The sequence below is a fragment of the Erithacus rubecula genome (genome assembly GCF_903797595.1).
Source record: "Erithacus rubecula genome assembly, chromosome: 1".
Taxonomy (NCBI): Eukaryota; Metazoa; Chordata; class Aves; order Passeriformes; family Muscicapidae; genus Erithacus; species Erithacus rubecula.
Window position 1 is genome coordinate 68021914 of NC_136658.1, and position 25600 is coordinate 68047513.

A 25600-nucleotide genomic window follows, 5' to 3' on the forward strand; every position below is an offset into this window, starting at 1 on the left:
GGTTGTGTTTTCTGTAGAAGGGAATTTTCCGTGAAATGGAGGTTCCTTCTATTGCACTGGCCTAAACATGTCAGGAGATTGGTGTTAGGAACGTTGTCGTCTGCAAACTTGTACTGAATCCAAGGTGTATTTTATAGCTTGCAATTCTTCTCAGTTAATTGGTAAAACCTGTTCACTCTGAGTCTGCATGAATACTGTTGCAGTTTTAAAGTAAGAAAGGTTACTTCCTAGAGATTGGTATTTTATACCACTTGAAAACTGAGATTCTCTGCTGTACAGTGTCTTGTGTAAATCAGATATTGATATTTTAACTGCTAAAATGAGTCAGAATTTTAATACTTCTATTTAGTTGGCTTTTTAGGTGTAAGGGTGCACTCTTGGTTTTGCTTGGCTTTTGTGGTTTGTTTTGTTTCAGTTTGTGTTTGAATGGTTGAATTGTCTGCTCTGCACTTGGTGCCTCCTCTGTGTTCTGGGAATGTTGTGTTGTTTAGTTGTGTTGGAATTTTTGCTTTGGCCAGAAGAATGCATTACTGTATGGTGTGAGCTGTTTACATATACTGACAAGAGGAGTTCTAAACCCATTTGATGGATATTAAAGTGGTTATGGATTCACTCTCTGAGTGATGGTAGTTGGTTACCCTGGGGTATATAAAGGGGGACTTGCAGCCATCAGTTACACTGTTTGTGTACACTTAGGCACTTTTTTCTCAAAAATCATTGTGGATCTCAGATGACCTTTTCCAAACTACCTGTCAGGTAATTCAGGTTATTTAGTACTCAATTTTTCTGTTAATCTACTTTTTCTTTGCCTATATCAAGTACTTTTGAGGCAAAGATGATATCTTTTATATATTTATTTAGCATGTTAGCATAACAAGATCCTTTTGGGTCTTACTGAAATAAAATATATAAGGTTTGTTCATAGTTAGAAAGCAAAGAAAGTAAATGAGATATGACATTCAGAAACCATTTGATTTACATCCTTAAAAATTTTTTACATTGGTAAGGTGCTTTCAAACTTTAGAATTTATGTTAAAAATCTTTAGTGTGACGTATGACATTTTAAATCACATTTATTGTTGGGATAGTTGTAAACCCCCTAGAAAACCCATGATAGTGTTGCTACTCTACATGATTCTGTTTGGGAGAGACTGAGTGATCCTGGATCAGGCTAAAGGTCATCTGGCTGGTGTCCTGTCCTCAGTGGTGATCAGCAACAGATACCTTGAGATGAGTGTAAGAGCAGTGTAAGAAGCACAATGGTACCTCCCCAAGATACTTCTTGTAGATTCATAGAACAGTTTGGTTTGAAAGAGACTTTTAAAACTCACCTAGCCCAACACCCCTGCAGTGAGCAGGGGCATCTTCAACTAAAACAGGTTGCTCAGACACCTGTCCAAGCTGACCTTGAACATTTCCAGAGATGAGCATCTGCCTTCTCTCTGGGCAACCTGCTCCAGCTTCTTTCAGCCATTAATGATTCACAGCTCAGGGAGTTCCAGAACCAGAAGTGATGGTGCTTTACCTAACAGGACCTCGTGGATTTTTCTTCTATGAAGTGTCCCTGTTGGTTGAGCTCATGTCACATCTTTAGTACCCATATCTCGAATGATGTTTGCAGTCAAAATATTCAGGAATCAAGACACACGTGAGACAAGTTTCCTTAAATTATATTTGAGTTCCTTCTGCATTTTATTATTTTCGATCAGTTTTTCCATACAGAAATCCTATTTGTTTAGAGCTTGTGATAAACAGTGCTTGGTGATTCAGCTGGTGTTGTTTAGTGCCTGAAGGCTGGTTTATGCTGGAAGTGAAAGGAGCGTAGCAAATGACACACTAAGCTAAAGGAAAAGAGAAATGAGGATTGGCTTTGCTTGGTCCTATATGAGGATGAGCAAGCAATTTAAATCCAAATATGTGCATATGGCTCTTGTTTGTTTATGGCATTGCTTGCACCTACCTGAAAGTGCTGTCAGTGGTGACAGAAGCTGTGAAAACCAAAACATTTGTGCCAGTATAAAGTGTGACCTGCTCCCCTTCAAATAAAAATACTCAGAAGCTGCTGCTCTGAGCCTATGTAGTCTGCTGAGAATGATACAGTAAAGAAATGCATTCTTATGCAAGGGCAAATGCAATTAGGTGCTGTCCTTGTGGAAGTGTGCTGTATGGAAGCTGCTTGGGCAGCAACTGAGTATATAATGTTGCCCAACCTTTGAGCATGTAGACAGACAATGTAGGGTGAATTTAGTATTAAAATTTTACCAATTGTGAGTTTATGAGTGTGACTGCAGACACAAATACACAACACTCAAACTGTTTGTAGATACCACTTCCTTAATTTCTTGATACTGTAGTAAAAAAAAAAGAATTCACATGTTGATTATACATGTGTTGGAATATTTTAAATTCATTGTAAGCATGATGATAACCACTGGACTCCATGTGATAAAATCAGCAATTTTTTTGTTAAAGACACATGCTTTTTATAGTGTAATATGGGATGGTGTAAAGCTACAAAATGCACATTTGATTTTTATCCTCTTTCAAGCAGTTAACGTATATTAATTAAACTTCAAAGATGAAACTCTAACTGAAAAATTATTATCAGGAGGAATAAACCTGTAACTTTTAATTTAAATACTAGCTTGCAGCTCGGTGTTGAAGATAATTTAGGTGCAGATCCTGCCATTTTCAAGACACAATTTTGGTCTTGGAAATATAACAGGGTTTGTTGGCATATAAATACAACACAAATTAATATACAAGCTTTCCAGGAGCTGTAGTCAGTGTGAGATTCCATTTACAGCTGTTGAAACACATAAAGAAGCAATGATTCCTGGTTTAAGGTATATGTAGTCAAGACCTATAATAAATATTTGAAAGAACAGGGAAGTTGCAGTGGTAGAACAACAAAAGGATACAGGCTTAATGTAGGTCAGCTCTAAGTGGAGTTAAATTTTTTGAGAATTTGCATAAATGTCCTTCATGTCCTTAGTGTCCGGCTATTTGTTTTAGTATCCTTTAGTATATTTATTTTAGTATGAATAGTCTAACATATATGTCTGAGCAAATTAATGTACTTGTCATACTGTTTCTCTCCTGAGAACAGAACCTGATACAAAACAATGGCAGTTGCTCCCATGACTGTATTTCATCCTTCTATGATGTCCATGTCCAGCTTGTAGAAGTACTGAACTAAACAGAAGTGTGCTTTTGGCTTGTACCAGAGTTCTTGGTTTTCCTTATGACTCTTGAGGAATCCCAGGAATCTTAGCCACGCCGGGCATTACAGATCATGACTTCAGAAACTGTGTTTGTCTCCTATGAGGTATTTTGCTGATTACTGCAGTTCACCCACCTACCAGCATGATCACATTTGATGAGTTCTCACTTTTGGAGTGTTTCAAATTCAGAGCCTTGAATGATGGATCGAAGGAGCAGAGGGAAATAAAATGTTTTCTGTCTTGGCCAGTAAAAGACTGGCATGTAACAGATGTAAAGCTTGCAGGAGTTGCAAAGTAAATAAAATGAGGTGGTTGTTTACTCAGAACGTAATTGAATTCCTAGACAGAGGATGTGGACATAAAGGTGGTATTTACTAAAGGCTGATACAACCTTAGAGGAGACCAAAGGGATATGAAGGATCATAGAATGATAAAATAGTTTGGGTTGCCTTAAAGACTTTAAAGATCATGAGGTTCCAACTCTCCTGCCATGGGCAAGGACACCTTCCACTAGACCAGGTTGCTCAGAGCCCCATCCAGCCTGGCCTCGAACACTTTCAGGGATGTCCACAACTTTTCTGTGCAGCCTGTTCCAGTGTCTCAACATCCTCACAGTAAATAATTTCTTCCTAATATATAATCTAAATCTGCTGTTTTTCTCTTTTGAGAAGCCTTTTTCCCTTACCTATCATAACATTGCCTTGTCAAAAGTCTCTCTCCTGTAGTCCCCATTTGGTTCTGAAAGGTGCTCTAAGGTCACCCTGGGGTCTTCTTTTCTCCTGGCAGAACAACTCCAACTCTCTCAGCCTGTGCTCATAGGAGAGGTGCTCCAGCCTTTGAACACCTTTGTGACCCTTCTCTGGACCTGTCCAACAGGGCTGTGTCCTTCTTATGCTGGAGGCTCCAGAGGTAGAAGCAGTATTCTGCATGGGCTTTCAGGAGAGGGGAGAGGGGCAGAATCCCCTCCCTCTCCCAGCTGCCACTCCTCTTTTCATGCAGCTCAGCATAGAAATGATTTTCTGGGCTGTGAGCTCACATTTCTGGGATATGGTGAGCTTCTGATCAACCAAAATCCACCTAAGGGGACTAAGATCAAGAGGACATCTGATTTGAGAGACCCCAAGCGACAAAAGTCAGGTGGACACTGGGATGCATACCCAGCATGAGAATCATCATGGCTACTGTCCTTAGGTTTCTTTATAGATGTCCACTTGTGACCACTTTACTGGAGTCATGATGCTGAGCAAAGCAGACCTTTAGTTTGATCCAGTACTGTTACACTCAGGGTTTATTTCCCTTTCTCCCACCTGCCTTTTTTTTTTCCCTAGCTCTATATTGTTGTTACACAGCTTCCACCAGGGAAATTTAATTAAAAGTTTCTTCTTTTTAACCCTGGAAAAAACTTTTTTTGGGAAAAGCAATTAAAGCACAGGTAAGACCAGCTCTTCCAAGATTGTGTGTAGTCATTTATCTTTGCTTTTGGTAACTTAAGCTGCAAGAACACTGGAGGCAGTAGTGCAGTTGGAAGATGTTAGCTTTCTGTATGCTTGAGTCTGGAAACAATATAGCAAAGCTCATTTGGTGCTCTTTCTTACTGTCAGGCTTTTCCAGCCCCAGCATCTTGCCATAGCAGGGGTGATGCAGGAGCAGTGTGTAGCTGTGCTACAGCATATTGTCCTACTCATGCAGGTTGTCTGAGGGAACTCTGTGGGCAAACCCAGAAATCATAATCTTGGCATGGCAGCAAAGTTACAGAAATGGACTTCTTTCATCATATGGGAAGGCATAAGATAGCCTAATATGTTAGATTTCTGCCCTGTTGGGAAAGAACTTTATTTGCTGTTCATTTTAGAAAATATGTTGGAAATGTCACAAGACCTGGCAGTGCTGCAGGCCTTAGATAATGTTAGTAGTGGTAAGACTTCTAACCTCAAGAGTATATTTTCCTCTCTTTAGCTGATTTTTATTAACCTGGCAGGCAGGACTTTAATTTGTCTCCTCTGAGATTACCTGTTTCAGCACTGAGAACATGAACTGCTTTATCCCTAATACTTGCCAGAGGCCTCTTTTAAGTAGTAGAGAGGCAATAAATGACTGGGTTTGGTGTTACAGTTGCTCATTCTGTTTGCATTTTTCTTGCTTATCCTGTTCATTGCTAGTTTGTTTGCTTATTTTTTCTTCCTAGTTGAGAGAGTCTGTATCCACCTCTGACCTTTTTTTTTTCCACTTCATCTGTTCACTATGGTACAAAATCAGGAACCTCTTAGAAGTTAACAAATAGATTTCTGTGGAGCTGCAGCAGCAGATTTGTAGTTTGAAATTTTCTATTAACAAGTTTTTAAAAAAGTTAATTCTTCTGACTCCTGCTACAAAGAAAAAATTTCCTCTCTGAAAGCTGGCATATGAAAAGCAAAAAGAGAATTTTGTAAGAATTTCCCCCCACTATTTATTTATTAGTTTTTATTAGGATTATTAGACATTACTTGTATTGTATAACCTCAGTGTTGCATCTGTCTTCATTAGAAAACCAAAACTCTCAGCTGACACTAAGTGACACTGGGTCCCTTTCTCTTCATCTCATAGTGCTCATAGGCTCTTTCACCACACTTCTCCCTCCCCATTCTCACAGCTGGGGCAGTCCAGCACTGCAGACTTCCCTGAGCATCACATTCTAGATTCTAGCCAGCCCCTTGGAACTTCATCTGCCTGGGGCATTTCTCCAGCAAGCAGCCTTGGGTTTTTAAATCTGAATTCTCATCTCCTGGATGTGTTTCTGTTGCTGGTAAACTGCCACCCCCTTACACAGTATGCCAAATCTCTCTTCAGGAGCTGTGAACAAGAAGACCTTGTGCTTTGGTTAGAGTAGGCTTTCCATACCTGAACAAAGCTGCCACTAAAAGTTTGATGATGTCAATGGAAAAAAAAAAAAAAAAGTATCCTGGAAAAGTGTAAAGATCTAGCTTTTCACAAAACTGAAATAATGCTTGGGGTGGAACTAGTGGAATCTCCCTTTAATGCCCAGAAAGATGATGGCTTTCATGAGCTGTGTGTAAACCAAGGCTGTATCCCCCAAAGTCACATCACCAGTGAACAAGGCAATGTTGTGGTAATTTTTTAGCATTATCAGGAGAAGCTTACAGACATTCAGAATGACTCAATTTATAGGAGTCATCTTCTAACGACTTGGTTTGAAATCCTAGCCTGTTGAGCTTGCATATCATCATGTCGTAATAATCTTTTAAATGAGTAGCTGCTGTTTAAAGCTATAATTATTGTACCAGCTTTGAACAGCACAGATAGAAACAGCTTCTTGGGAGACTGTTGCATTAGCTGTGTGTGGTACTCCTACTACCAACATTTTTGGGAAAAGAAATCAGCTGTCTGGTTCTACAGAATATTGCGACATTTCAGACAGAATGGCAGCCGCAGTTTCTTTTTCGGAGTGCTTGCTCATCCGCATTCCTCAGGTGTCATCATACATCTTCCTCCTACCTTCCCAGTCCTTGCTTGTTTGCTGGCATTTTATTGGGAGTGATGTTGATTTACAGAGCCAATGTTTTGAGACAACCTTCTCTGTGATATACCAATACATAGGACTTACACAATGTCTATTTCAAATGTAAATAAAACCCAAAATGTTATTTTTGCTGATCCTAATTTTTTGTGCCTTACTTAATGATTTTGTTTCGACACAGTAAATTATGCAAGCCTCTCTCTTCATATAAGGATTCCTTCACTTTTTAACTAGTAGCCACTTTCCTGTCAATCTACTCTGTGTTGCAGGGCAGCAGACAGCGTTAGGTTTATGTAATAGTTACTTAACAAAGATGATCCAGCCTAGCAAAATAGCATTTATTTTGTCAGAGACCCAAGTGAACTTGTGCTCTTCATCCCCAATCCTGATTTATCAGTCAGCAGCATTAGGGCAACATCACCCTTCTACACCAATAAATGAATGGATTAGACACTGCTCTTATTAAATTGTATTATTTGTTGCCTGCCCTTATGCTGCTTGTATACTAATGAGGAGTGAAGGAAGAAGATAATTTTCTTAACCTCTTCTCGTCTTACTGAGAAGAAACTTTGTAATGCTTTTAAGAGATGATGATAACAATGCCACCGATTTTCTGTAAATGATGATGTAATTTTTGCCTTTACTGTAGAAAAGAAGTGACCTGATTTCACTTAAACAGTTGTAATAGGTACAAATGTAAAAAATAAAATAAAAAAAGTGAGCCTTTGAAAATATCAATAGTGCAATTATGAGGCTGTGAAACTGGTCAGTGGGTGAGTCAGTACTGAAGGTACAAAATTGGAGCTGCAATTTGACCTTGTTATGCAGCCTTTGTGTTTCACACCATCCAGACTACCTTCAGAAACCACATCTGACTCTAGAAGTCATTGGGCAGTAAGTGGTTAGAGACAGAAGAAATACTTTGAGCAGGCATTGTATATGCTTTTCCCAGTATTTATTATTTCCTAAGCATCTTTGACCAAGCCCCACAACTGGCCTGGTGGAAGGAAGTGGTATGGTGAAACATAAATGAAAAACATTTGTATGATTGGAGGGGAGAACAAGACAAGGAAGGGAATTGGAGGGTCAAAGGATCAAAAATGGGGATTCTCTGAGACACATGAACTCTCTGGGTTTAAGAACAGTTCCAGTCACTAGGAAAAACTGGGCTAAAACAGGCTTTAGTCTGACACAGTGCAGCCACTTGTAGGTTTAATTCTCCTATAGAAATCCATATATAAAATGCCAGTGTTTTGCCAAGTGTAATGGAGTCCTTGGCTTCTCCGCCACTGAGGAAAGATGGGCATCCAGTTGTCAGTATTTTGATCGGTTTGGCAGCTTTTTATATTTTTCCATGAGTAGTCCTTCAAGAAATTAAGGAGCAAGGACATTTTTTTGTAGCCTATGGAATTTAGTCCTGCCTTCAGTTGCCTCTGTCCTTTCTGCTTGGTGACCTCTTTTCTCACTTGACAAAATAGGCAGGGAGGCAAGCAGAGCTGACCAAGCCTGGGAGAAGGTTAAGGGCCTCCTTGGGGAAATGGGAGGAAGTTCCTTCTTACTCCTAGTGGAGGGGTTGAAGATCATGAGAGAAATTATGGAAATTGTCATTCCTTCCTGATCCTTACAGGACAGTTTTGGTAAGTTTGTTGAGATCCAAGTCTTAATGAGAGAAAGAATTGAAATATTTTGCATGAATATCCTATGCTAAGTAATGTTAATGTTGTTAGAACAGCTGTGGGTATTTCTGACTTAAGCACTTGATTTTGCAACTTTCATATTGTCATAGTAGTTATTGAATATGAAATTTCTGACTTTAAAGAAAAGATAGGAAAGGTAGCTGATGCAGGACTGGGTGCTTTTTCTGGCTCATCCTACTGTGATGGAACACAAGTATCCACCTGACTGAACATATGCTAAATATATTTATGTTATATTTAGTATGTTTATGGAGTACAAAGGAAACATTCACAGTATTGAGATTTTCTGTGGTCTTTTTGTTAATGTGCCAGAGCAAGACACTCCTGCCCTGAAAAATTGCTCAAATTTATATCTAGTTTGAAATGTCTAATTGTAGCTGATATGGCATGATTCAAGACAGTTGTGGACTTGTTTCCTCTGAATAGGAAAGGGAATTAATTTTTTTGCCTCTTTTCTGTTCCTTTCTGATGTGTAATTCAAAGAGCTGAGTGAGGTGCCTTCAATCAGAGGTAGCATGTAAAAATTTCAAACCCTGACACTTGCAGAAATGCATCACTGCTCATAAGAAAGGGAAAGGAAATAAGATTGAAGTTAGTGTTGCAGCAGATGACTTCACATGTATGCCATAGATGTCAGTGTTACTTACACAGAAATATACAAGAAATCCAGTTAAAATTACATAAGGTAATGAATTGTTGAATTTTAAACAAACAAACCAACCAACCTGCAATAAACCAGCCAAACTATTTAATTATAGTAAGAGAGGTACATTTTTTCATTTAAAAAACACATTTTTTAAAGTTTTCTTTTGTAAGTTGAGAGGGCAGTAGATGCTCTGAACCAAAGGCCTGGCAAAGAAATCTTTTATGAACAGCTACAGAATATATTTAAAAGATGCTTCAGATGATTTCCATGTTATCTGTGACTATCATCTTATGAATAACTCTGATTCTGAAAGTATTTTCTACAACAAATTCAGACCCATCAAATTCTCTACTGATTTTTCATGAGCAAAAGTCATACTCCAATAAAAAACTGGTGCTGCCTTCTGATAGGGAAGTGCTAACAATTGATTTCTTGGTCTTTGGCATCCTAAGAGCTCAACTGAAAGGCGAGCAACCACAATATATTTTAATTAACATATATTAATTGTTTGAAATAAAAATTGGTTTTTGCTGTCCTTCTTTTCAGCTGCAAATGCATTTTAAATCTCAGTCAAAGACCCAGGACGAATGAAGGTTATAATCAAAAGTGTTTAAATGCAAATGGATGATTTGACATCCCAGGAGCAACAGCCTCCTCCAGACTTTGTGCTCCTGCAGTCTGTGTGTTTGACAGCACTGTGAGCATGCTGCTTTAAAACTTGCAGTTTTATTATGGAGCCTTTTTAGATTGTCTTTCTACTTTATCTTGCTCACGTTGAGAATTGTGTCTACAAAGAGCTTTTCATGTAATTGTTCTGTGTGATTGTGTTTCTAGTTCTTGTCCTTGAAGACCAACAGGATTTTGTATTTCTTTTAGGGAAACTTTCACATTTGCTTTTCACAGAAGTCCTACAGATTCTTATAAACACAGGATTAGTAGTTCATGAGGATTTTTTTAATACATCAATTTGAAAATAGCTTGGAGGGGGAGGAGAGAAGATGACACATGCTGGTGGCATATGTAAACAATAGTATTTTACAATGTATCTTTTGTGTCTGTGTAATTAATACATTTGGACAAATTCAGAGAAGTTTTGGGATACATGGACAGTTCTTGTATGCCTGAAATGTAAAGTGATAGGATTTTTAAACATTAGAATCTGGAAAAGACCCATTTAGAACCATGTATTTTATAGAACCACATTTTTTATGAACTGTAAGTCTGTAACATGAGGACTAGATAGAAAACTTTATAATTTTTAGACAGTGGATTCATTCTGAAGGAGTATTCTGGAGAGGTTGAATTCCCCCATTTGATAAAATCATATTGGGGTATGTTTCACTCACTGCTGCCTGGTCTGGAAATGCAGCATTGCTGTATTAATTCACCTCTAGCAAGGAACCTAGCTAGCAACACCTGTTGTATGTTAAAAATGAAAAAGAGTTTCATGTTGAGGGATAAGTAGACCTTGAATTTGTATTCTTAGCCCTTGCTACTAAGGATTGATTTGTTCCCCCTAAAATTCAAGCCACATCTGTTTCTCAGCCTGTCTTGTGTTAGCTGTTTTCCTTGGTTGTCACTTGTACTGTAGATTGTACTGCCTTTTGTTGACATTATTTTTTTCCTGTACAAAATCGATGTTTTGGGAGAACTACTTAGTTGGTTTTTTTTCTTTCTTCATAACAATCTTACTTGAATTTTGGGTTCATATGAGCTCTGAATGATGATTGGTTTCAATGACAAAGCTTAGAGTTAGTGCTTCTGCTTCTTGCTTTTTGTGCTGATTTTTCAGTTTGCTTCTGTGAAGTGACTGGTTTGTAATACTTGTGTTTAAATTAGTTGCAGTTGCTGTATAGAAACTATTAAAACTTTGTTTAAAATATAGATTAAGATTTGATAAATAGTGGAAATGAGGAGAATGAAGGTATTTATTCCATTACTTAGAGTGAATAGTCTTTAATGCCAGCAGGTGGTCTGTTCAGAACTGATAGTACTCATTGCATTTACTAAGTCACTGTAAAAAAAGGGCTCTGTTCATTGCCTCTCCTTATGAGCACAAATGATTGCTAGAAATACTGACTGTGGCATTGTAGGATGCCATTACTGGAAACCTGTTATGCTAAACTTAATGTCAAATACTTTTGTTAGCTATTTGATATGTGTGTATGATTAGAAAATTTAATACTCTGCAGATTGGACCCAATTCCTGTAATAAAATTAATCCCCTCCAGCATTATTTTGTTGGTTTACGTGTTTCTGGCAATTGCTATTAATGTAGCAATATGGTATAAATTTAGGATTAAGTAGTTGAGAAACCACTTAACTTAAAAATTAAGTCAGCTATTTTAAACTCTCTTGCAATCCTTTTTTTTGCAAATTCAGTACAATAGATTACCATAAACACTAATGAACAGTCAAAAATCATTTATTCCGGTTAAAATCCATTCTGAATTTGTTATAAGCAAAACATACTTTAAGCCTGCTTATTATATGAAAATACTCCCACTGCTGTTCAGCAGAGCAGTTAGGTATATGCACATTCATCACACAGGTACACAAAAATTCAGCTAGACTCTCTGGTTGAAAGACAGCATTGAGAAAACATATTACAAAGAGCATAAAGCATTCCATCTGTGTTTACAATGTTAGCAGATAATTCTTGTTAAATTCAGGCATAAAATTTCATTCAGCTTAAGTAAGCCAGAGATAGATGTCATTATGAGATTTACATACCATTAGCTCACATCAGTTGATTAGCAGCTGAGCTCTGTGGTACAGGGCTAGTTAGATGCATTATTTGTGATGCCAGGAGGCTGCAGCTCAAGGAGCTTTACTGGCTGCGTGCTCGTTTCCTTTGCCTTTGTGATTACTTGATAAAATGCAGTGCATCACTGTGAACAATCGACCCTCTTGAACAGTCCAGACTGGTCAGCAGTCTAAATCCACATTTTAAAGCTGTCATTATAGCCTCAAATTTAAGAGTTTCCAGGGTGCAGACAAAGGTGTTGTCCTCCTTCAGTACCAATCGTGTGCCGTTTTCAGACTTTATGAAGTACTTGAATTGAATAATATTTGAAGATACTGAAAACTCCTCTGGAAATCCATCCAGCCTGCTTTTGGACACCAGTACAATTCTGGATTTTATTTTTGCAATGAATTCAGGAGCATTACAAAAGATTCTAAGTCCTTGTGAACGGTCGTGGCTGTCAGTTATTTCCAGGAAAGTAGTCTCTCGAGATGCTAGCTGTTCCTTCTCCCACCTTGATTTCACTGCCTCTGAGAGTACCTTAAGCTGGAAAAATTCAGCTTCTTGTGCCAAAAGTTGATTTTCTCGAAACCCCTCTGGTAGAAGAAGTTCTCCATTCCGTAGGAAGTTGAGGATGTGTCTGAAAAGGAGTCCATCTCTGTCTATGAAGTAATGACCATCTGCATCATATGGGCACATTATTCTTCCATTTATGATCCCCTCCAGAAAAGAATCTGGATACTTGGTTAGTGTCTGTTTTTGTGTGATATATAGGTAACCACCGACATTCAGAGTAATCAGAGACGTTTTATAGTCCTTGTCTAGCTCGGAGCTTTCAGAGTTGCTGTTTTTTTCTTCACATTCGTTTTCTCTCCTGCTTGCTTTTCTCTCCATTATTGAAGCTAGGACAACAATGCAGCTATCCTGCTTTGCTCTTGTCAGCTTGCAAGGAGGATGTTTCTTATTAAAAAGCACCTTTATTCAGCTCCAGCTCGATGTTGGAATGGAAATGCTGCTCGCATTGCTCCGACTGTCAGCTTGGGTTTGCAGTAGGTGGCGTATCAGCTGTGTGTGCAGGGAGATAGCAGGAATATGACTGTAAGAGAGAATTTGCATTTAACTGTGTAAGGGAAGAAGCATATGATAACTGTTTATTTCTTTCCTTTAAATCTAAGTAGTTTGTGTAGCTTAGGGGGTTCTGCACAAAAATACATACTGCTATACTAAATGGTAACTTATTTTTAATACTTGAAGATGTATTTGCAGTGTCAGCTACAAATCATATTTTGTGCTTGTGGTGTTAAACAGCTTCGTTTTTATTTCAAGGATTTTTCACAAAGCCTGTTTTTTCACTTTGTTTTTTAGTACTGATTACAGTACCTGATGCATACAGCAGGATAAGACAGAAACAAAAAGTGTCCCTGTGTGTAAAAGGGGGTGTCATCTATGGAATGTGTGCACATGCATGTCACTCATTTATCAGGCACGTGTGCAGCAGTAAGATGTTTCCACAGAAGATACCATGGAAGTGGTGCTAAGGACTTGTTGGTCTGACTGTTTTAAGTTTGTGGCAAAAGCTTTTATTTGTAGTCAAAGGGACTATCCTCACCACCACAAGAACAGCAGCCTGATTAGGTTTTGCTATTTGCCTTCCTGTGTGCCATAGACAAAAACAGTTTTACAGGAAGGATTTAGCATTTATATTGATGATGGTTTTTAAGTCACCAAGAGAGTCTAGCATCAGTTTGTTCTTTCTCTATAGAAAAACTCAGCTGCCCTGTGGAACAAAGGGCTTGTATGCCTACAGATAGCTTTGAACATCACATAACACCATAGCTTAGCAACACTGGGGTACAGGGAGGCAGAAGCATCAGCACAGCACACTGGAATCAAATGTCCATCTTCTCTCCTGTACTTCGAGCCTCCCAATTGCCTCTTAGAAAAGGATTTCCCCTTTAAACATTTGCAGTTTGGAGCAGGAAATGAAAAGCTCTCCACACATCTCTATGGGTGTTTCCTTGGGGAGTGGGCAGACGGGAGCCACTGCATGCATTCCCCAGCATGGATGGAAGCAAAGGCTTTCCTTGAGTTAGACCTGGTGAGAAGGAGTTTCCATCTTTTTCAAGATGTGTTTTTCATTTTACAGGTAGATGTGTCCTGCTTTGTCTGACTAGCAGTGGAAAGGCAGATTATATTTCTGTAAATTCTTCTGCTCTGTTTCTAAGTATCTTATTCCTACTGCTTCCACTGTCTGTAAGGTTGTTTATTTATACCACACAATAATCACTGTAATATTTTATTATTTGGTAACTGACTCTAGTGGAAATAAATGTTTTTCTCTCACTCTTCTCCTTGCCAGGGTGTCCTATCCCTAGCACTGATACGCTAAATTTTTCTGCTGCCATATGCGATATATTAAGCAGGTATTATTAATTAGGTATGATTTACCAGGAATTAGTAATGATTTTATTTTTAACTCCCTGATGCCATGGATATGTTTAACATAACTTCAGTCAAAGATATTTCAATCAGAAATTTTAATCTAATTTTTAAACATTTGGACGTTTTTTCAAGATTAACTTCTTTCACTAATTATTAAGTTTTTCTAGTTACTGAATTGGTAATTGAGAAAATGAAAAAGCCAATTAGTTTCATGTAAGGTTTTTTTTCCATTACAGGAGACATCCATTCAAATTTATTTTATTGTGAAGTGATGGAAAATCCACTTAATGTTCTTAGATTGTGCATAGCTAAAATATTGAACCATCTTATTATCTGTTAAACATTAAGAGAATGATTGGTGGTGCTTGCATCTCACATAGTGAACTTGAAATATTTTGAAGCTGAACTAGAAGCATCCTGGTACAAGTGAATAGGGATTTCCAAAGAGAGAAGGGATTTGTAAAAGGTAAGAAATTTTCCATGTCCAGTTAAGCTGTCTGCATTTTAATAGCTAGAATTTATAGAACAGTGTGTGTTCTCTTTTTATCATCTTCTGAATGTTGTAACACTTGCAGTTGGTATTTTCCACTTTTGTGAGCAAATAAGTATTCTTTGAAAGATCATGCAAAATCATTTTAGTGGTTTGTATGATAAAATATTCAAAATGGATTTGGTGTGGAAAATATACTCTGTGGAGTTCATGAATATTTACACTTAAACCTTTGAGACTTGAAAAATTTAGAACTGCTGTAAAATTTTCACTTTATTTCACTGCAGCTGACAGTCATCTGTAACATAAAATTAAAGCTTGGTATTTCTCAACCAAAGTTTTGCACTTTCTATGCCATACTACAAGACTTACCAAAAAGCCCTCATTCTTCCTGGGCACTTGGTGATACATATGGTATTTTAATGCATGTAATTTTAGTGGGGCAATTTAATATAATTTACTGTTTTTTCAAGGTGTTGCTATGCTGGATTTCCTTTTTTCTGTCCTTTTGTCCATGCACTGAAAGATCATCCAAAAGTTCATTAAGCTCATTTTGGCAAAGATGTGGAAGTATTTCTTGCAATCAGGTTGGAGACTTTGACCATTTTTGTTCTCTGAGAGTCTTTTGTGTTGTGTACCAGTGTGTGATAGCTGAGATGTTGATGAGTGCATCCCAGATCTTCTTGCTTCCCACTTGGGTTGAAACAGAGTAATTTGCTGCTGGGTGCTTTCCCCTGTTGTTAGTGAGCTGTTTCTGCCCTATCCAGCTGAAGTGTCCTGTGGGGTAGCAACCCTGCAGTGACTGCTGCCTCACAAATTATTAGTGTCACCTGTATGCTGGGATGGCTGTTGAAGTAGGGAATAGTTCTGGAATCCAGCAATTGAGAAGATATTGTTTGGGTTTCAGATTAAGTCAGAAAATATACTAAGCACCCTTGTACACACTTAGGAGAGTGGCTGTAGCAATAGTACTCCCTTCCCAAGTTACTCACACTTTGGGTTGTGCCAGAAGGGCAATCCACAGAGATTTCCAGGTTCTCATTCAGCTGTCCTGGAGACAGTGAAAATTCAGTTCTAGTGTCTAGCAGCTACACAGAAAAACAAAACCTAGGAGGAGGGAACTATGCATCTGCCCTTCCTTCTGCCCTACATGTTTCCTTTTGGTCAACACCCTCACTCCCACTCAACCTCCACCATCTTCTGAACCCCCTGGTCTGTAAGCTTGAGCATGCCATAGAGCTGAGGATTCAGAACCAAATCACACTATGGAAAAGTTGGTGCTTTACAAGTGATTCAGCTTACTTGCCTATCTAAAGAACATCAGCTTTACCAACAGTCTGCTGTCAGTAAAAATAACCTGGGTTATAGAAACCAGATAAATTTTTTATTGAAGTACAAAAGAATATAAGGAAAATTCTCAGCTAATAAGAGAGAGAGAAATTTAGAAGTGTATTAGGAAGCCATGCTAATACAATCTGTTAGGGTTATTGAGGCAGTTTGCTAGTCATTTATTGTCATAACACAGAAAATTGTTCAGGCTGTTGGACAATTAGACCATTTAGTAGCTCCTATCTCAGTGTTGGTAGCACAGAAATTCTCATTTCAATAATATCTCCAGGTATTTGATTAACAGCTATTGAAGACAATCTCTACATAGTAATTAAAATTAAAGATTTTCAAACCAGCAACTCTGAACAATTTGCATTCAAGTGTTTCTAAAGGGCTGTCTAAGAAACTGCCAAAGTTGCTGTTGATATTTTTAATAATTTTTTAGCTCTACAATTCTACAAGGCTGGAAAAGCAAATGCTGTGCCAATATCTGAAAGGTTATTTGGATGAGACAGGTATTTAAATATGAAAAGGTAGTGTATGAAAAACAAAAATATCTGACTTGGAAATCAATCAAATAATTAAGAGAGAGTGATATACTAATCAATGTGGGTGGAGAGAAAATGGGTGGTGCCAGTTTTTTTGCCTTTTTTTTTTTTTAATTAGAATTTGTTCAGCAAAGCAGGTGATGCTTTTTTCTGTTAAATCCTTCAGTATGTTTCATTTGTCATTTTGTAGTAGAATATATACTGCATTAGTTTTCCCTATCATTTAGCTATACAGAACCTAACCTACAGGCCTCAAACTGGCAAATGTTAAGCAGAAAATTATCCCTCAGATGTTGCTGTGATTTGGTTCTTGGTCCAATTTTTTTCTAGTGAATGATCAAAGAGGTAGTTGCTGATGGTTTTGCAGATGATACACATGGGACTACAGTCAGTAAGGCTATACATTGTTGATGCAGAACCATTTGGATAGCAGGTTAGTGTAACATTTTATTATCACCAAATACAAAGTTTATGTGCCCAGGAATACAGTGTAGACAGAGATTGCAGTACTTCTATTTGCAGGAGAGTTAGGGCAGAGGCTCTAATCTATGTACAATACATCACTGACAGCTGAACATAAGGTCATTGTTCTGTGCAGTGGTCAGTAAAACAAACAGAATGTATCACTGAATGCCTAAATAAGGGAATACCAAGTGAAGGTCTGGAAATCCTGTTCCTTAGTTGCATAGCTAGCAGGGAAGGATGGTCTCAGGTCACCAGCTTTGAGGTGAGAGGTGCCACAAAATACGTTTGATCTGTAAGAGCAGAGCTGAGGTCTAGTGAAGGAAGGAGCTGTTCCTTGTCCAGCCAACACATGCAAAAGCCTGGGAAGCTGCACAGTGGTTTAAGTGAGCAGTGTGAGCTTACCAGGGCTTCTGACTTGAATGCTGGTATGCTGATTTTGGCTGGGGTAGAGTTAACTTTCTTCACAGTGGTTGGAATGGGGCTGTGTTTTGGATTTGTTTTGAACACAGGGTTGATAGTATAGAGATGTTTTTGTTATTGTTGAGCAGGGATTACACAGAGCCAAGGCCTTTTCTGCTTTTGTACTGACACACTGGTGAGGAAGTTCGGGGTGCATGAGAGGTTGGAAGGGAACACAGCCAAGATAGGTGACCCAAACTGACCAAATGTTCCAGGCCATGTGACATCATGCTCAGTATAAAAAGTGGGGGAAGAAGGAGGGGAGACGTTTGGAGTGATGGCGTTTGTCTTCCCAAGAACTGTTATATGTGATATGGCCCTGTCTTTATCCCAGCCCATGAGTTTTCCAGCTTTTACCTTTCTGATTCTCTCCCAGATCCTGCTGGTGGGGCAGTGGGTGGCTATGTGGGGCTTGGTTGCTGGCTGGGGTTAAACCATGACAGCTGGGAAGCATCAGCTCATCTTGTAACAGCTGAGGAGCTGGAGGCACATATGCCCACAGCCTGTCCTTACTGTGTTTTCATCCCCTTTTTCCTGCTGCCTGGGAACCATGCATCCTGAGTGTGGTCTTCATTTTTCCCTTGGCACTGTTCACGAGGCAGGGGGGTTGGTAAGCTCCAGAACCTGACCCACGTGTTGTCAAGTCTGTCTGTGAGAGACAGTATCTCAGGAGAGACGTACATGAAGTGGACTTTTCAGGCCAGTAAGAACAATTAAGAAGCTGAAGAAATGGCATAATGGAAGGTTTAAGAAAGCATGATTTATTTTTATTAGGCTTGATAAAAGTGGAGACTATGTAAGTGCTTGGATGGGCACAAATGCTTTCCTAGCAGGCTCTTCAGCTTAGCAGTCCATGGTCCAACAAGACAGTGGCTGGAAATCAAAGCTGAGTGCAGTCAGACTAGAAAATTAATACATTAAAATCTCCAAGCCAGTCCATCTCTCTAAAAACTACAACAATCCAACCCCAATCAGATCATCTATTGTACAATTCCAGTAAATTTCTCTCCTGCCTGTTTATTAACATCAGCTTAGAAGTTTCTGCCATATTCTGTTCTTTGATAATGATTGTCAGCAGGATTCCAAGCTGGAATCTATACCTCTCCAGCATATCTATCATCTCACTGAGACAATAGTTGAAATTGCTTTATGAATTGGCACCAGGGCACTCAGGCAGGGAAGTCAGGATGAGCATGCATTTGGCAGCTAATGATGAGCCTATGGATTCTGTGGAGGGGCCTGTCTGGAGCTGGCTGAGAGAATACTTAGTACCTGCCAACACATGTTTGGCATCTGAGAGTGTGAGATTCTTGGGAAAATGTGTTATTTTCCCTTCTCATCACTGATCTTAGCTAATATTTGTTTATTTATTTATTTATTTATTTAGTACTGTCTACTTTGAGTAGGTGTCTTTAACAGGGAGCTATCACTTTCTTGCCTCATTCATCCATTACCTTGTAGACTGATGGGACTATGGAAATATCAAAGCAGATGTGTAGCACTTTGAATATCTTTTCATTGCATCTCTGCAGCAGTTGAAGACAGACTCGTGTCTGAGTTTGAGTTTGGTGAATGAAGTCTAATTAGGCTGCAAAGTGAATAAAACCTACAGTCTTGCATCCAGAGGTTTGCATGCATCTTTGATCTTTGTGTATTCTGCTAGACTCTAAAAGTTGTGTTAAAATCCTTAAGAGGGTCCAGGGAAAGTGGGACATAAGGCTTGGGTTTTGGACAGTGAATATTCTTAGACAGCAGACAAGTTTAGCTGCCATGCTGTGTTTGGGAGACCATGGACAGCCTTGTACATTAAGTGATTGGAACATTTTGTCTGGATTTGACTGCAAAAGTCAAATCTGAATCAGTGGTAATTAGAAGAGGGTATTAGCCAAGACATCAAAGATGAGATATGAGAGAAGTTGTAGATTCCCTAACCCTGATAGGGTTAAAGGCCAGGCTGGATGGGGCTTTGAGCAACCTGGTCTAGTGGAAGTTGTTCCTAACCATGACATGGGGGTTGGAATGAAATTATTTTTAAGGTCCTTTCTAACCCAAACCATTATGTCACTCTGTGGTAATATTAAGGATAAACATGTTTAATTTGCATATTCATTTCCTAAGTAGTTGGTGGTGGGAACTCTGCTTTATTGATCCCAATCCTCAAAACTTAAAAATAATTTGAAAATTGTGCCAAGTGCAGGGAGATTGATAGTGACATGTCACTGTTCAGGCAGCTGGGTTAGATGATTCAGATGAATATAGGTTAGCTAGCTTTGAAACCTATTCCATAGAGGTGAGCAGAAAAAATGTTATGGAGTTCAAGAGATAGGTAAGATTGGAAATATAATGAATGCTAGCAAACATGACTTTATGTAAAGTTTTTCTGGTCAAACAAACCTAATACTGTTTATTTTGAAGACTGTGAGTTTAAAGTAACAGCACATTTGCAGCCTGCCTAGCATTTCCTATTGTAAATAATCTAGATTCTTGTGGCTGATTCTGATTTATATCTAAAAAAACCCCTAAACACAGAGCAAGATTAAAAACTAGCTGACAGTTATCAGAAAGGAATTATCAGTAGGAAGCCAGTTGAGATGCGATTTGAAGGGCTTCCTCCAGGATTAGCAAGAAGGACAGTGGTAAGTGGGAATCACTGCTTATAAAATGTGTCATGATTGGCACAAATGCTAGTCAAACAGTGAATAACTGTGACAGGACTGTGACTGGGATTGCTTAATTCACAGAATCTGTTTTAAAGACAAGGCATTTTCACCAAGCCAAAGGCAATTATGCACTTAGGTAATGCAGAGCACATAGGTAAAATGTGAGGCTTCGAAAAGACTCAAAATAGTTGTATTAGTAATATAATAGCCAGTCAACTCCACAAACCTCCAGAACTTGGTTTTTAGAGACAAATTGATCTTAACACAGTTTTAGCATGAAGCAGTTGTGGGACACAGACACTGTGTGCTTTCTCCTCCAAAATAAACCCTTTAACATAAAACCACCAGAAAATAATTGAATTCTAAAAGAGATGAGACCATTTTTTACCTGATGGTCTCCCTTCCTCACTCTCAGCTGAATTCATAGATTCTGCTGAATAATCTTCAAGTGTCTTAAGTGAGGGGACAGAAATTCCAGCTCCTGTATCTGTTATTTTACCTCCATGTATAGTTTTCATAAGATCATTACAGTAGTATTATGTCTGGTTTCTGGTCTCTATAATCTTAAAACATCGTATAGAGATGAAACAAGATACAAATAAGAAACCCCAGACTTAAATAAGTGTGGCAAAAATGAGATAATGCATGAGCTTAAATTAGCTCATTTATTAAAAAGATGATTGAGAAGCAAATTGATTACAATCTATAAGTACTTTCAAAGGGAGAAAACACCAGGTACTGAAAGACTCTTTACCATAGTATAGAAAGTCATAAGAACCAACTGCTAGAAGCTGAATCCAAATTCTTATTAGAGATTATGCAGCAATATGAGTATCACTTGAGCCACAAATAAGTTACTAGGTTCTGTGAAGAAGAAAGACCATGAAGTTTTTCTGTTCAGGATACATAGGAAGTCAGGCACATTATTCAATTTTCTTCTGGCCATTAACCTTGGAATCCACAAAATCACGAGTGTTTTAAAACAAATTTTACCTGTTTCATTCAAACCTATCTGAAAAAAATGTGGCATTCTTACTGCTTTCAAAGATTTAGTTTGAATCAATCCAAGAAATTTTAGATTAAATAATTTTTAAATACATGATGTCTAAGTTATTGCTTCTGGCATTATTCAGGGAGAGCAGATTCAGATGTACAGACATAGTAATATTTCAGTCTATAAGGTGATGGAAAACCCAGTAGTGTCACAGTGCCTTGGGTTGCTTGGGCATCAGTATTTCTAAGCATTTCTGTCATCTTCTGTGACATTGCCAACAGAAGGTGACAGTGACAGTGTAGTAGTGCCTTTGGAAGGACATTTTAGTACTGAGAGCTAATCAAGCCATTAAAGCTCATCCTTTCTTGTAATGCAAGGCTGTTCCAGAGGTGTTTGTTTAACACAGTGCACTGGCTATGCCCAAGAGAGATGGATAATTGACACATCCACACATTATGCACTAGAGCATCTAGTAGAAGTGAAGATGTTTGCCCATCATCACTTCTCTCTTTCTTTCTGCATCAAGTTACTTTTAATTTTTGGGTTTACCTACCTTTATGGTGTGGGCCGGTACTGCTCTGTTAGTCATCATTGCTTTAGGCAAAAGGTGGTCATGTAGGGTAACAAAGTGACTGAATCACTGAGGTGAATGTACAGAGAGGAGTTCTACCTAAATACGTGTATGTGATGTCCTAGATTACTAACCGAAAGCTTTTACTTCTCTTCCCTGTTACTTTTTTGCATTGTGTTCCTTTAGTGTACTTTTTGAAAAAATGTAACAAGGGAAATGTGGTACTCTTTTACTGAGAATAAGGATAAAATTAGCTTTTGTTTTATCTTCCACTAATTTTGGATACTCAGATTATCAGATTCGCTTTGTAGATTACTTTTTCTGTTGTCACTGATTGTATTAATTGCCCATTTACAAAAAAAAGTACCTAGATAATAATCTGAGTGCAACATCTAGGGAAAGGAGTTGCAATCTCTTATTTAAATTTTGATCTCTGTAATTAATTTTTAGTATGTAAAACATCTAAAGGCAAAACAAGGAAGTCTAGGGTATACCAGCTATACAAAGACATTGTTCCTGCTTCTTTCTTTGGTATCTAAATAGCAGAGATTTTAGAACTTGATTTGAGAACTTAAAATTATGTTATATTTTGTAAGTTCTTAATTACTGAAAAATAATTCAAATGTTGACTATCTTGGTGGATCTTATTTTAATGTCCAGGTTTACTTGTTTTGTTTTCATTCTAGATAAACTTGCCTTGGAAGGAATAGTGGTGCAACGTGCTGAATGCAGACCTGCAGCTAGTGAAAATTATATGAAGCTGAAAAGGTAGGAGTCCTTCATGACAAATTATATGTGATATCTGATTTTGGTGCTTTCATTATTGCCTTACTATGGAAGAGTGATTTCAGTATTATCATGGTCTTAATCACCAGATTTACATGGATCTTCTTTTTAAGGTGGATTTGCTGTAGGGATGGAATGAAGGTTGCTGTGAGAGTTCTATCTCCCTCTGGTTCTGTCTGGTGGAATGATGCAGATTTCTGCATCCCATCATATGCAAATCTCTTACTAGAGCATATGTACCTTTTCATATCTGAACATATGACTGTGTTCAAATGTGATTGAAGTTGAATTTCCTGGGGACATAAGGGATTACATTGGTCTACAAAGGACACACTTCTTAAGTGTTTTCTTGAGTGGGTTTCTGTGGATCACCCAAGTTTAATTCTGCTTTACACTGTGCCATGCTAGACAAAAAGGATCTCTGAAAAGGCAGTTAAAATTTCCAAATAGGAAGGAGTTTCTGGAGAAGTGGTGGACCTAAACAGGCATGCTTCTTAGAAAAGGTAGTGACTGAAAAAACCAGAAGTGGCAAGGAAACCACAACATACACATTTAACAGGATCATTTAGCAACTTCTGAAAATTTGAGCAAATACCTCTAGAATTTACCATGTGAGTCATATATCTTATGGGTTATTAACTTGATCGATGATGTTCTCTAGTAATCAGATTTGGCATTGAATTGTGCCTTGTATGAAGTGCATCTTTTTATATTTTAGGCTTGTAGGTTTTCATTAAATCACCCTTTTATACTGTGAGTTTGTTGTAAATAGAGAAATTTAAAGCATGAAATTTTAGGAAGAAAATCATCCATGACTGGTTTTAGAATTGTCAAAAGGAGCACAGAAAATGCACTGGAGATGTTTATCTCCAGTGCCTGATCTGATTCCTATGTATCATATACATTTTCAGTATCTTGTATTTTATTAACCTTCTGTGTCATCTAAATTGCTCCAGTATTTCCTTACTGAATTCATGCAGTTTTGACATTTTATGTTCTAGCTGTTGGCAAATTAGTACCATACAGTGAACTACTTCATTTCAGATGGAGTTCTGTGATTGCTGTCATGGTTTTTGTCATCAGTAGGAAATGGAGTATGAGGCAAATAATGTTATATAAATATATAAATATAAATAATGTTATATAAAAGGACTCATTTCAATCTGGAAATTTTAAATATACGTGAATATAGAATGTAAGATGTATTTGCTTCATAATTGTTGTAAGCACAGGCTTCCTGATCCAAGTGCTTTTTTGCATTTTGTACATAGTTGATCAGATAAGAATCTTCTGGTAAGGCCACAGAAGGAGATGGAAACAGAAATGATAGCTTTAAGTACTACCCAAACTTTGAATTTTTCAGCATTCTACTTTCTGTCACACAGACATGGATGCAACCTCTCCTCATCTTCAGTTTTGTCATGTTCTACTCCTACAGGAGCAACAAAAGTACAAACACAAAAGCAGATTTTGTCTCTGAAAACACTGACAGGTGAAAACAATGGTACTGTTGTTTTTTCCTTCCTCTAGAAAAATTGTCAGGCTGTGTATTCCTACTTTCTAACTTTACATGTTGCTAAAGATTTTTTTGCCTTCTACCAAGAAGTTAAAAAAAAAGAGTCTGTTTTGTTGAGAGCCAGCATGAAATTTAACACTTCTAGCAGTCACAGCCTCAGAAGGAATTGGTTTATATCCAAATACTGTATCTGGTATTTGAGTAGTAGGATCTAACTTTTCACTCCCTTTATGTTCTCCCACCCTCAACATGCTACAGTCTGTACATAAAAAAAGGTGACAGCATTAAAGATAAAACACATACATTATAGAGCTGTGTTATATGAAACCATTTTGTTCATTTTTTTGTTTACTCTTGTGCTTTATATGAGAGAGACTCCTCAAAGGGGGAATTTATTATATTGATAAAACAGTGAGTCTATTGTGTAGGCTTTGACTGCTATAATACTAAGTTGAGTTGAGAAGGAAATAAAATTAAAAGATAAATGCAGTTGCTTCAAACATTTAAGATCTAGAAGAGCAAGCTGCACATTCTCAAAAACTGTAATCACTTTTTTTCTGAGAGCTGGCAGTAACAAAAAAGGATTATATACTTCCTGGTATTAAATGCAGACATGGGTCCTGTCTATTTTGCCATCTGCATCTGGGTCAAGGAGATCAGCTGAGGGATGGGTGGTGTGGCGTTGGTTTCCTTGCTGCTCTGTGGAGTTTCAGCGCGAGGATGCAGCGATGGTGTCGTGATGGGCTTGCCAGCAGTTCAGTGGGAGATAAGTGTGACATGTGGGTTTAAGGATGGATGATGAAACTACAGAAACTGGTGACATGTGAGTGAAAGTGTTAACAGGTGTAGTAGTCAGGAGGGTTTTTTTTCCACCAGCTTTTGATTTGATTACAGAAAGGATGAAGATGACTGATGTTCGCAACATGTGAATACAAGGTACAAATGTGTGTCTAGGGATTGAGACTCCCCAAGGTAAAACAGAGGTTGTATGACTTTCACCTGATATTCCATTTTGCAAGTTTTGTTGTTGGCAGATTTATTTAAAATTTCTCAATTTTTCTGCACTTCACGTTCTAGAAGAGGGACAAATTCCATGAAACTCCCACTACCCTGCACCAGTAAAGCTCGGTGTTACTGAACTTCCTACAGAATTTTTATTAGCAGTGTATTTCTTGTATTTCTTCGTTCATAGCACCTTAATGATTGGTTTTACATTTAGAGTTATTGAGGCTAGCTGGAAAATATTATGTGGTTTCCAAGCACCTGTCATGATTTCTGTCTTGTGGGAGTGGATCTCATGATCCCATTTAAAAATATTTGGACTGTGTGGAGAAAAAGGTAGGCAGACCATTCCTAACAGCATACAGCTTTGCTGTGCAGTGTCACAGAAAATACTGTGCCTACACTACTCTACAACAGTTCCCTTCTTGCCCCATGGAGCCTGTCAGAAGTGGGGACACATGTGAACTGTGGTAGGAGTATGTATGTCACAGGTGGGGTCACACATGGCTCA

At 38.1% G+C, this 25600-nt stretch overlaps 3 protein-coding genes across 3 annotated transcripts in view; 1 reads left to right on the forward strand and 2 right to left on the reverse strand.

The window, feature by feature from the left end:
• Positions 1–25600, reverse strand: part of NUFIP1 (nuclear FMR1 interacting protein 1) — a 145900-nt gene that overhangs the window by 69008 nt on the left and 51292 nt on the right. The gene's annotated exons all lie outside the window — the stretch shown is intronic.
• The window catches only part of GTF2F2 (general transcription factor IIF subunit 2), a 79529-nt gene that overhangs the window by 15435 nt on the left and 38494 nt on the right, over positions 1–25600 (forward strand). Inside the window, exon 6 of the mRNA XM_079307278.1 lies at positions 22472–22553. Coding sequence (XP_079163404.1) covers positions 22472–22553 — 82 coding nt within the window. The remainder of the gene's footprint in view (positions 1–22471; positions 22554–25600) is intronic.
• Positions 11479–13025, reverse strand: KCTD4 (potassium channel tetramerization domain containing 4). Its single transcript, XM_079307291.1, has one exon. The coding sequence runs from the start codon at positions 12719–12721 to the stop codon at positions 11948–11950; it is 774 nt and encodes a 257-aa protein (XP_079163417.1). The 5' UTR covers positions 12722–13025; the 3' UTR covers positions 11479–11947.